This window comes from Podarcis cretensis, assembly GCF_951804945.1.
Source record: "Podarcis cretensis genome assembly, chromosome: 16".
Lineage (NCBI taxonomy): Eukaryota > Metazoa > Chordata > Lepidosauria > Squamata > Lacertidae > Podarcis > Podarcis cretensis.
This window is the reverse complement of record NC_137186.1, coordinates 32886478-32898615: the sequence shown is the minus strand read 5'-3', so window position 1 is coordinate 32898615 and position 12138 is coordinate 32886478. Positions and strand designations below refer to the sequence as shown.

General features: G+C 45.7%; 1 protein-coding gene and 1 pseudogene across 2 annotated transcripts in view; both read right to left on the bottom strand.

Moving 5' to 3' along the window:
* The window catches only part of LOC307204919 (serine/threonine-protein phosphatase 2A activator pseudogene), a 49193-nt pseudogene extending 42117 nt beyond the window's left edge, over positions 1-7076 (bottom strand). Inside the window, exon 1 of the transcript XR_013843941.1 lies at positions 6938-7076. The product of XR_013843941.1 is annotated as a serine/threonine-protein phosphatase 2A activator pseudogene (transcript). The remainder of the gene's footprint in view (positions 1-6937) is intronic.
* The window catches only part of ZDHHC8 (zDHHC palmitoyltransferase 8), a 139502-nt gene extending 132425 nt beyond the window's left edge, over positions 1-7077 (bottom strand). Inside the window, exon 1 of the mRNA XM_079956628.1 lies at positions 6938-7077. Coding sequence (XP_079812754.1) covers positions 6938-7041 — 104 coding nt within the window. The 5' untranslated portion in view covers positions 7042-7077. The remainder of the gene's footprint in view (positions 1-6937) is intronic.
* Between the last annotated feature and the right edge of the window lie 5061 nt (positions 7078-12138).

The following is a 12138-nucleotide window of genomic DNA, read 5'->3' as shown; positions in this document are numbered from 1 at the left end:
TCATGTGGCCAGCATGACAAAGCTGCTTCTGGAAACACTGTTTAGCTTCCCTATTTATCTACTTGAACTGTGACGTGCTTTCGAACTGCTAGGTTGGCAGGAGCAGGGACCGAGCAACGGGAGCTCACCCCGTCGCGGGGATTCAAACCGCTGACCTTCTGATCGGCAAGTCCTAGGCTCTATGGTTTAACTCACAGCGCCACCTGCATCCTTTATTGCAATAAGTAAAGGTAAAGGTAAAGGTAAAGGTACCCCTGCCCGTACGGGCCAGTCTTGACAGACTCTGGGGTTGTGCGCCCATCTCACTTAAGAGGCCAGGGGCCAGCGCTGTCCGGAGACACTTCCGGGTCACGTGGCCAGCGTGACATCGCTGCTCTGGCGAGCCAGAGCCGCACACGGAAACGCCGTTTACCTTCCCGCTGGTAAGCGGTCCCTATTTATCTACTTGCACCCGGAGGTGCTTTCGAACTGCTAGGTTGGCAGGCGCTGGGACCGAGCAGCGGGAGCGCACCCCACCGCAGGGATTCGAACCGCCGACCTTTCGATCGGCAAGCCCTAGGCGCTGAGGCTTTAACCCACAGCGCCACCTGCGTCCCATTGCAATAAGTACATAGCGATAAATCAACAAACAAACATGAGCAGGGTCCCGTTTGACAAACATGCCCCTAACTTCCTCATGTGTTTCAAACACATCATGAAGTTGAATCCAGGCCATTAAGGTTTCAGATAGTGATCTTCTTTAATCAAAAACAAAATGGCGCCTCTGAGGCGTGTGTGGGGCTTGGAGATCTGCAAGAATACATCTAAGGTTGCCTAGAGATTGCTTAGTTGTCAAGGCAGAGGAAAATAAATGGAAGACTTTGACCCGCTACCAATTGCTCCCGCTACCAGGTGTATGAAACCTGGTCTCTGAGCCTTTCTTTAAAAAGAGAAAAAAACATATATAAAATCACTTTATTTATTTCAAACATTTATACACTGCTTAATTTACAACCATCTCCAAGAGTTGGACAGAAGACTCAGTACCTTAGAACTGTTTAAAACAAAACAATCAGAAATGAATTTAAAAAGCCTGCTGTAGTAAAAAATGAAGGCGAGGGCTTTGGCTGGCTTTGAAGTTCAACTGTCTAGACTTCAACTAGAAGGGAGTTGAGTTCCACAAAATTGGGCCCACAATATTGAACACAAGTTAACATGATGCAGAGACACAATAGGGGTGTTCACACATTATATTCAAGTTCAGGCTGTAAATGTTTTGCACTCATAAATTTATCTGCATGTAACATTCAGCGAGCAGACTGCCTGTATGTACAACAGTGGCATCTGAGTACACCTGCGAGATCACCTTAACCAAATATATACCCTCTCAACCGCTTCATTCTGCAGAACCAGCACTATTGAAGGTGCCACATAATACCCGTTCCGCATCTGTAAGAAATCAATCTTTCGCTGCAATAGCATTCACACTTTGGAACTCCTTGCCTACTGATATCAGGCAGGCACCTTCACTGTAGTCTTTTTCAGTGCCTGGTAAAAACATTTTTGTTTAGACGAGCCTACCTAGGTATCTAGAATGCTGATGCGTTTTTTTAAAGCATATTGTTGGTTTTAATTTTTCTGGGTGTTTTAACGGTTTTTACTCATCGTTGTATTGTTTTATTCTTTTTGTAAACCACTTGGGTTGTTTTTTCAAAAAAAACAATCAAGTGGTATATCAATTTTATGAAATAAATAGTTGCTCTGTATAACTCAACAAGCATACTCTCTTCACACAAACCCTCCTACACTGAGAGAAAGAGAGAGAGAGAGAGAGACTGCACCTGTGTGCTGATGCATTAACCTGCAGGGTACCCCAATAAAAGCCCTGATTGGATCAATAAAGGTAGGTGTGTGTGTGTGCGTGCGTGCATGCATGCATTTATTTAACAAAATGTATACACCACTTAATTGTAGTACAGTGGTACCTCGGGTTAAGTACTTAATTCGTTCTGGAGGTCTGTTCTTAACCTGAAACTGTTTTTAACCTGAAGCACCACTTTAGCTAATGGGGCCTCCCGCTGCCGCCGCACCGCCGGAGCACGATTTCTGTTCTTATCCTGAAGCAAAGTTCTTAACCCGAGGTAATATTTCTGGGTTAGCGGAGCCTGTAACCTGAAGCGTATGTAACCTGAAGCGTATGTAACCCGAGGTACTACTGTAAAACCTCGAAGCTAAGTGCTGCAGACCTCCTGTTTTTCAAAAGCTAAGCCATGGACCCCCTACTTTTGAAAAAAATTGATATTTCTACGGTAGTTTTTGTTACGTGAATGAGGCCATGGTCCCTGGAACTCCAACTGTGAACCACTGCTCTAAGCAGTTTACAAGAGATATTAAAATTATAGATTAAAAACACTTTTAAAACAACTAGGGATAATGAAAATTAACAGGTTTGGGTTTTTTAAAAGGATTAAAAATGCCAACATCTATATATCTGCATGGTCTTGCCAAAAAGAAAATGTTTCAAGCAGGTATCAAAAGAAGTACAGTGAAGGCACCTTCCAGATGTCAATAGGCAAGGAGCTTCAAAGTGCAGCTGCTGTTGTTTTACAAAGGGTTGAAATATTTTAAACAGTGAAAAATCCGGATGGAAAACTTATTGACCTTTTTTTTTGGAAAGAGTTTTTTTACAACTGTGGTTAGTGATCTACCAAATTGCAATTCTCAACAGTTGGCATTCAGAGATGAGGAATACTGCCTCCAGCAGTGGCAATGAGGCCTTATCCTCCATTAATTTGTCTAAACCACTATTGCATTGGCTCCCAGTATGTTTCTGAGCACAGTTCAAAGTGTTCATGCTGACCTTTAAAGCCCTAAACAGCCTTGGCCCAGTAGACCTGAAGGAGCGCCTCTACCCCCATCGTTCAGCCCGGACACTGAGGTCCAGTGCCAAGGGCCTTCTGGCAGTTCCCTCGCTGCGAGAAGTGAGGTTACAGGGAACCAGGCAGAGGGCCTTCTCGGTAGTGGCGCCCGCCCTGTGGAACACCCTCCCATCAGATGTCAAGGAAATAAACAACTATCTGACTTTTAGAAGACATCTGAAGGTAGCCGTGTTTAGGGAAGTTCTTAATGTTTTATTGTGTTTTTAATATTCTGTTGGGAGCCGCCCAGAATGGTTGGGGAAACCCAGCCAGATGGGCAGGGTATATATGTATGTATAAATAAATAAATATTTATTATTATTATTATTATTATTATTATTATTATTATTATTTAAAGCCATCCATGCATCAAATATAGCCATCAGATATATAAGCTAGCTGCCAAATGGCGCCTTAAACCTTGGTTATAGTAGTTACAATGGAATGTCTAGGCAACATTTTTTTACCATCAAATTATTATTATTATAATTCGATGGTAAAAAAATGTTGCCTAGACAATAATAATAATAATAATAATAATAATAATAATTTAATTTCTCTACCACTTTATACTTTAAAGGGAAAAAAATCAAAGCAGTTTACAGCACATTAAAACATCAAATAAAATGATCTAGAATAAAACAAGCTTCCAGGAAAATATTTCAGATCCTCTTCTAAATGACATTTTGCTTTCCCCATACAGTATTTATTTACCTACTTCATTTATATAGCTGCCCCATAGCAGAAGTAATCTAGGAAGGCAGGGTGGTGTAGTGGTTAAAGTGTCGGACTAGGACCTAGGAGATCAGGGTCCCAATCCCCACTATGTCATGAAGCTCACTGGGTGACCTCGGAGTCAGTCACAGCCTCTTAGCCTACCTCACTGAGTTTACACAAGTTCATTGAGCTTGGCTTGCAAATAGCCACTTGCCTGGGACAAATAAGCATTGCCTGCAATCACCTAGCAATGGTTAATAAAAAGATGATAGATCCATTTAGCCTTCATCGTCCATAGTCAAAATGTTGTAACGAGAGGGACTAAGGGCAAACAGGGACCTTCAGATGTTTTGGGACTACAGTTCCCATCATCCCTGACCACTGGTCCTGTTAGCTAGGGATGATGGGAGTTGTAGTCCCAAAACATTTGGAGGGCCCAGTTTGCCTGTGCCTGATCTAAGAAATAGGGAAATTGAGCCACAACATTCAGAATCAGAACCAAACTGCAGACAGTTGAATAGGATTTCCTTGTGTTAAACAAAATAAATCAAACAGAATTTTAAAATAAGAGTTTTGTAGTGGTTAAATTATCCCACTGCCTTTGTACTGACTGCCCAGAACACTGGAAAGCAGAAACAAGTTTCCTTCTTGTTGGTGAATGGTTGGACTATTTCTCCTTATATTTCTGCAAGTGAAGGAACTAGAGACTTAGGTGTCCTGTTGTGGTTTTTGCATCAAAGCTGAACAAACAAGGATAGGACTGGAATATCACTGATATCCCATAGGGCCCTTTATGGCTTCATTCCTGCCCTCCTATATCACAAATGGCAAATAGAGACAAATATTAAATAATGCAGCATGGCTAATTTGAACTACATGTTCAAAGTGAAAATTAAGTCCCTAGACCAAACAGTCACGGCTGAAACATTTCTGGTTCAACACTGCTTTTGGTTCATGCACCACACAAATGGCCACCTGGGATTTGGAGGGCTCTCGCCATAGGTCACCATTGCTCCCAATAGTTTTTTACTCAGTTTCAATATCGCTCTTATACCAAGGTTTTCTGAATCACGGCGACTCCTCTTCCAGAAAATATCTGTTTGTTTGTTTCTATTTAGCTAAACTGTTTTTTTCTACGCTGGCTTCCAGCCAAAGCTTCCGGAGCAATTAACATATGTATAATTTTTAAAAGCTCATTAAATCTGAAAGACTATTTAAAGCAAGCACCAACAATAAAGAAAAAAATAAATAAATAAATAGCAAAACACCAAGATAACCATTCAAAGCCAAGGAGGTAATATACATCTTCACCACGTGTTTAAAAGACACTAGGGTCCACCGCAGCCAGCTGGCTTTGGGTAGAGCATTTCACAACCGAGGTGCTGCCACTAAAAAGGCCCTTTATCCACTGAGCACTCCTGAAGGCAGTGGCATCTTCCCCTGCTCTGGTGTCCCCCAGATATTGGTGCCCATCAACCTTGATCACTAGCCATGCCGATTGGGGCTGATGGGAGCTATATCCCAAAACATCTGGAAGAGCACAAAGTTGGGGAACGCTAGTAGAGCCCTGGAAGCAGAACCTACCAAACGGGCAAGCTCATATGGTAAACAGAATTCTTTCAGGTAGCCTAGGAATACTCTCTTCGAAAATCAGACCTACACCTACAACATGTCAACTTTTCCAATGTCTTGTGCCATGGTAAGCTTGGATGCACTGCCTATAATTAGAAAGGGGTCAAGTCTGCAAAATAGGTGGGGCTGGGTGAGGGGGAAGAGTCAGGAGAAGAGAAGAGGAAAGCAAGTCTTTAACCACCAGCCATGTCTTATGTCTCATTCAGGAAGTATAGCCAGAGTTTTCAATCAATGTGCCATTCAAAGCAAAAAATAATAATACAATTTGTCCCAGATACAAACACACTAAAGCAACAACCCCGGAACCATTTGATTAGGGCAACACAACCGACGTTGATCTCTCATGCAAACATCCCATTTTACCATCAAGGTACAACAATGACTCCAAGGACATGAATCCTTGTTGGGTGTTAACACACGTACAGTGCATTTTTGCAGCCAAGCTAGACCTACATTTGATACTACATCCCCATAAATACCTTCCCTTGAGCTCAGATCCAGTGAAAATAAGACCGCATGCTAACAGCTAATCAGCAGAGAATAATGTGTATTTTTTCCCTAATCATCTCAATAAACATTTGGATTCTTTTACCATTCAGAGAGCTAGAAGACCCAACAAACAGTTCAGAGCACAAACTATATCTATGCTGGAATTAAAGTTATATAGAGGTTTCCTTTAAAAGGCAAGTAATTGCAATTACTTTAACAACCCCCTCCTTTGCATGCAAAATTTAAAATGAGGAGAAAACTAAAAGAAAGCTACTGGAAACCTCCAAGCTAAAGCATTTGGGGGGGGCGTATGAAGGCAAATGCTTTTAAATCTCTCCCCCTTTCCTTTTAAATGAGGGAATAAACCCCATTAAGATGTGCACATTAAATACTGGAGTTTCCAGCACAACCAGAAGCTCAATGGTGCTGCCTCCGAAGGATTTTCTCCAGGCAGCCTTCACCTTCCTCCCCAAACCAACAAGACATTTGCTGCAAAAAAGCCCCAGAGGCCAATTCTCTCTTTCGCTCCACACAGCCAGCTTAAGGAGGGACAAGGCTGGCGAGCTGAATCTGCCTATATATAAAAAAAAAAAACAAGAGGCTTGATTTGGGTTGGCTAATTGCAGCAAAAAAAAAAAAAAAAAAGCGCCTTTTGCACTTCTCAGGATGATGCTCACTCCAAACATACATCAAGTCCCCCCTCCTTTTTTCCCTCCCCTTTTGCGCACAGGAGCAGAGCGCGGGGGGAGAGGGAGGGAGACAGAAAAAGAAGATTGGCGCCTCCAATGTACACAGACAAGCAGCCGCAAAAGTCTGATAGGGCTGATTTGACATGAAATGGTGGTTCCTTATGAGTCGAGGATCTTTTTTTTTTAAAAGGCTGCTGGAGCGAGAGGATGTGAATGAAATAACCAGGGAAATCTCTGCAAAGTAGGAAGCGTCCCCCTCCACCCCACCCAACGCCACGGCCGCCGCAATCGCCACCCCCAAGGGGGGGGGGGGAGAGATCTGGGCACCTCGAAAGCATCACCGCCAACGCAGGGGCCTCTCCAATGGATCAAAGCAACTCTCCTGCCTCCTCCATAGCAACCCAGTCCCCGAAAGGTACCTAGCCGGCCCCCAAACCAGGCCTTATTTGTATCCCCCCCCCCCGCGCACTCCCCGCGGAGCTCGTCTCGTCGGCGTGCTCCTTTCCAACTTACGTGAAGACGAAGAACAAAGTAGTAGATCCCACTAGTAAGGCTGCTGCTGTGGAGACCGGGATGTATTTCGTAGGTTTAAATCTCTTTCCAATGCTACTGGGCATCCTGTAAGTTACACATCACTAGGTGTAAAATCCCAAAGAGTCCGAGAGGCACCAGCGGGTCGCCCGAGAAAAGATGGAGAGGGAGAGGGGGTCGGGGGGAGAGAAAGAGAGAGAGAGAGACAGAGAGAGCGAGGTGAAGCCCTGGCAATGCGGAGACGAGGCAGGGGAGGGGGGAAAGGGGGTAGGGAGGAAGAAAAAAAAGAGGGAACGAGACAGAAAAGAGGGGGAGGGAGTGAGAGAAAAAGAGGGATTGGGAACAGCTGACCTCTCCAGCACAGGAAATCCCACCCACACAACAGGCCTGCCCACTCGGCTGATGTCAACGAGCCCCTTAAGGTAGAACTGCGGAGCGCGCAGTTGGAGAGGGAGGACGCGCGCCCGCGAGAGAGGCGTTAGAGGGGCCAGGAAAGCGCCGCCGAGGAAAGGCAGTCCCTCGCCTCCCTGCCCTCAAAGGAGCTGCATTTGGTCCCTCGCTACCTGGCGGGGCTTTAAGGCCTCCGCCCGCCCCGGAGGGTCCCTCCCGCCAGCTTAAAAAATAAATGGAGAGATGTTCATGCTTGCGGGAGCAGAGCAGCGCGCTTTCAAGCTGGCGGCGTCTCCTGCGTGCGCGCAGCAGAATCGCGCCTGGAGAGCTCGCCGCGAAAAATGGACCCCGGTGGGAAGGGAATGCAAGAATTGCCTCCTTTAAAATGTGTTTATTTTTTTAGTGGAGGGGGGCGATCTTCAAGTTTTGGAGGTCACCTTGCAATGCAGAAGTTGTTGGAATCAGGGCTTGGGCTGCGCCAGGGGTTTTTCCTTCCTAGGAATAATAACCTCCAGTTTGTTTATGGCGTTGAGGTCCCGCCCCAGAGCAGCCTTGTGTTGGGTCAAGCCAAAGGCCTATCATCCTGCTGTCACAGGTGCGCCTTGGATGCTTCCTGAAAGCCCACATGCACGACCTGAGGACAACAGTCTCTTCAGCCCTTGCAGTTCCCAACAGCTAGTATATACCGCCTCCGATGGTGGAGGTAGAATATAGCCAACAGGGCTGGCCTGTCTATGAGGCAGCTGCCTCAGGCGGCAGAATCCACCAGGTGGCAGCTTCTGGGTTTCAGTAAGATCTTGCAGGGCTCTTGCAAGATCTTGCTGGATGCCGCCACTTCTCTGGTGCCACTGTGGCTGCCTCTGCCCCTGAAACAAGAAGTGGCTGCAGTGGTAGCTTCCAGGTTCTGGAGAGATCTTGACTAGTGCTGCCCTGTGAATCATGATGTGTGTTCACGCTATGCAAAAATCACAATGTGTGGAAAACCCCTTGAAGCCAGAGACGCTTCTCGATTGCAGCAGCCGCTGTGAACTCTGCCGGCAAAAATCACGATGCGGGGGAAACCGTGAAGCCAGCCAATGCCTCTATGTAGCTCCATCCTTCTTTCCGACATCGTAATATATCAGTATATTGCAATGTTTAGCTGGTGATATGTCACAATGTTGAAAACCAGGTATCGCCCAGCCCTACGGATAACTTTGTCCTCCATGAATTTGCCTAATCCTCTTTCAAGGCCATCCAATTTGGTAACCATCATTGCCTGCTTGAAGAGCGGGTTCCGTAGTTTAACTATGTGCTGTCACTTCTTTTTGTCTCCTCCATCTTCCAACATTCAGCTTCACTGGGTTGGGTTCTATTATTGTGAGATTTGCAGAACTCGTTCACCAAAAGTCACACTGTACATCGTCTTTTGCTTGGCGGTGAGCAGCTGCTGCAGCTTCCTGGACATACAGCTTGATCAGTACATGTACCGATTTACTGACTGACTCCGTCATACTGAACTACGTGGTGGTACTGTATATGAACCTGCCTTTTTAGGTGGCTGCACACAGTGCTGGTTGGTGGTGGTAAGTGGAACCAGAGCTAACTAAGCCAGCTAACTCTAGCTTCCCCTCCATCCTGCTTTCTGATGAGTACTAGGAGAGCAACACTGGAGGAAATTGACTGCCATTTCCTCCCCCTAGGTTGGTTTTAAGTTAGAAGGCAGGTGCTAACAAAGGGGAGACTGAGGTTGGTGGGGCAGCTCCAGATTTGCCCTAAGGGATTAGCCTCCACTGGATGAACACTCTTAGGATACTGCTTCCAGACTGAGCTTCTTATCTCCTGTATAACTGGAAAAAAACAAACATATGACAGCACACACACCAATGTTTGTGGATCTCTTCCCAGCTCCAGCCAAGAGTGTTGTTAGGGACTGACCCAGGAAATCTAAGCCCTGGGGCTTTGGAGCTGTGCCCTGGATCTTCTATCCCATTCTCCTCCTTAAAAAAAAAAACCTTTTTGGGTGGTACTATCCAAAGTAGTGCTAAAGTAAGAGCCATTTAGTGATATACTTATCCTACCAGAGGTGGTTTTAGGATAGCCCAGAAGGGGGCGCCACAACGTTGTAGCAAGAAAGGCTGGGGGCACCAAAATTTAGTGGTGTCCAGTGTGCCACTGAAATTTGAGCTACTGAACAGAGTACAGTCCCCCTTCCTTTTAAATTTTTACTTTGCTTACAGGGCAGCTGAGCACACTGCAAATGTGATACCTGGTAGCAGATACTACTAACTTTGATTGATTAATTTAAATGGCTCTATGAGTCTAACCCATCATCTATCTAACCTGGTGTTTTATAGCTGCTATAAAGGCAGAGGTACACCTTTGTGGAAGATGGATCCGATCCACCATCGAGTGGAAATTCCTTGGAGGTGCATAGCACCTGGACTGTGGAACTGAAAGGCTGTAACGTTGTGATGCCTAACGTGTTTTTCATTCCAGGTCAAGAAGCCCAGCTGATGCAGCGTGGCTGTTCTGTTTATGGCAACAGAGTGGGACCATCCAGAGGAACGAAAGCGACATTATAAATGGCTTGTTCTTACTATGTCGTGATGTTAACACGGGGGATGGTGGGAAGATTGGAGAGGCAAGTGACATTATGTCTGATAACCATTCTTTTCATGCAGGATGTGTGCATGGGTCTTCCAGATTGCTGATGTCTGACATGAAGATGGTCAGATGCTCAGGACAAAGCAAAAGGAGGAGGCAATATGGCACCCTATTGGTGATGATGACAGTGACAAGGCGAACCCAGAAAAAGCCAAGATGCCAATGATTGGATCTGACATGTGGGTTCCAAAGTCACAGAGCGATACACTCGGCAAACATAGTTTGCAAGGCATTTCCCTGGATTCAGACAGAGTTTCTGATGGGAACTGTGACAAGATAAACCTGGAAAAAGCCAGGATGCCAATGGATGGGTCTGACATGTGGGTTGAGATGTCACGAGGCAGGGAGCATAGATTCTTCCAGGGGCAAGGCTTGTACGGAGTACTAAGGCCTAATAAAGGTAAAGGTAAAGGGACTCCTGACCATTAGGTCCAGTCGTTACTGACTCTGGGGTTGCGGCGCTCATCTCGCTTTCTTGGCCAAGGGAGCCGGCGTACAGCTTCCAGGTCATGTGGCCAGCATGACTAAGCCGCTTCTGGCAAACCAGAGCAGCGCATGGAAACGCCGTTTACCTTCCCGCTAGAGCAGTACCTATTTATCTACTTGCACTTTGACATGCTTTCGAACTGCTAGGTTGGCAGGAGCAGGGACTGAGCAACGGGAGCTCACCCCATCACGGGGATTCGAACCGCCGACCTTCTGATTGGCAAGTCCTAGGCTCCGTGGTTTAACCCACAGCGCCACCCGCATCCCTAAAGCCTAATACCGAGATGATTTTACTCACTAGGGATGTTGAGTGCAATGCACAATGGGAGGAAAATCAGGGTATTTTCCTAGGCTACCCCATTGCTGAAGTCTTAGATACTAAATCTGTTACTGTTATAAACAGCAGGTGCTCTGAGTTGAGTTCCACTAATACAGTGGAGGAGATGTGCCAGGTGCGCAGGTGAGGAGGAGCTACGAAGGGTGAAATGCTCACCAGGTATGCTCAGGAGTTTGCTACCACAGCTGTTGCAGATTTAGCTGTGGTTAGTGGCTCGACACAGGTCTTGAAACCCGGAGTCTTGAAAGGGGTACAGGGTTTGTCCTCGAAGGACGAGAAACCACGCCCAAAGGCTATAAGGATAGACACTGTTTCCTTGGAGAAGGAAGCTGGACCACGTCCAAAGGCTGTGTGTGCCAACACTGATTCCTCAGAGAGGAACAGGGCTAGGGTTCGAGTCCCAACAAAGCCAGGTGTGAGACTTCCTGATAGTCAGAAGGGTTAGGATGCCAAGACTAGTCAGAAGTGCAAGACGGTAATGCCCAAGGCCAATCCAGTTGCAGGTAGTTCCAAGGGTGGAACGGGTGATACAGGGGTACACTGTGTATGACATCTGTATAGTTGTTGCAGTTACAATGTTGACTGCAACACAGATCATGAATCAGGGGAGGATGTTAGAATTCCTGCTCCATGATTGCAGTCATGGGAATGTTGTCTTATCACAAGACAGTGTATGTTTTGACTCGATAGTTCTATGATTCTAGATGTTGGGGCCCCCATCAGTTTCCCATCACTTGCTACATTTTTTAAAAAAGACGAGAGGATGCCAGCGATTGACTTGGGGACTCTCTCTTGCAAAGCAAGTACTGTGAAGCAAGCTTATTGACCCTTTCCACTGCCAAGTCACATTGATCCCGGACCACTTTTGCATGACTAAAGGAAAGGGAAGCTGTTGCCTTCCAGATATTGTTGCTGAGTTGCAACTCCCAAGATCTCTGACCCCTGGTCACACTGGCTAAAGTGGATGAGAGGTGCTAGCAGAAGTCACAGGCTTCTCATCCCTTGACCCAAAGGGTATTTTTCAGCCCCCGAAAGCTGCAGAAAACTCTCCAAAAGGTATTACATTTAAGAAAGGAAAGGGAAAACTTTGAAAAACTATTGTAAATAACCGAAAACATTAGCACGATTAAAATAGAACAAGCAGTTAAGAGACAAATGAATGGGGAATTTTAAAGGGGGAAGAAAAGGGAATAATTAGAATATGCAGTAGCAAATATTAAACATAAGAAACTATCGGGCGGGGGGGGGGAGTTGACCCAATGGGTTGGTTTTATTGAATTTGTATTATTGTTGTAAAATTGAAAAAATGACATTAAAAAATATT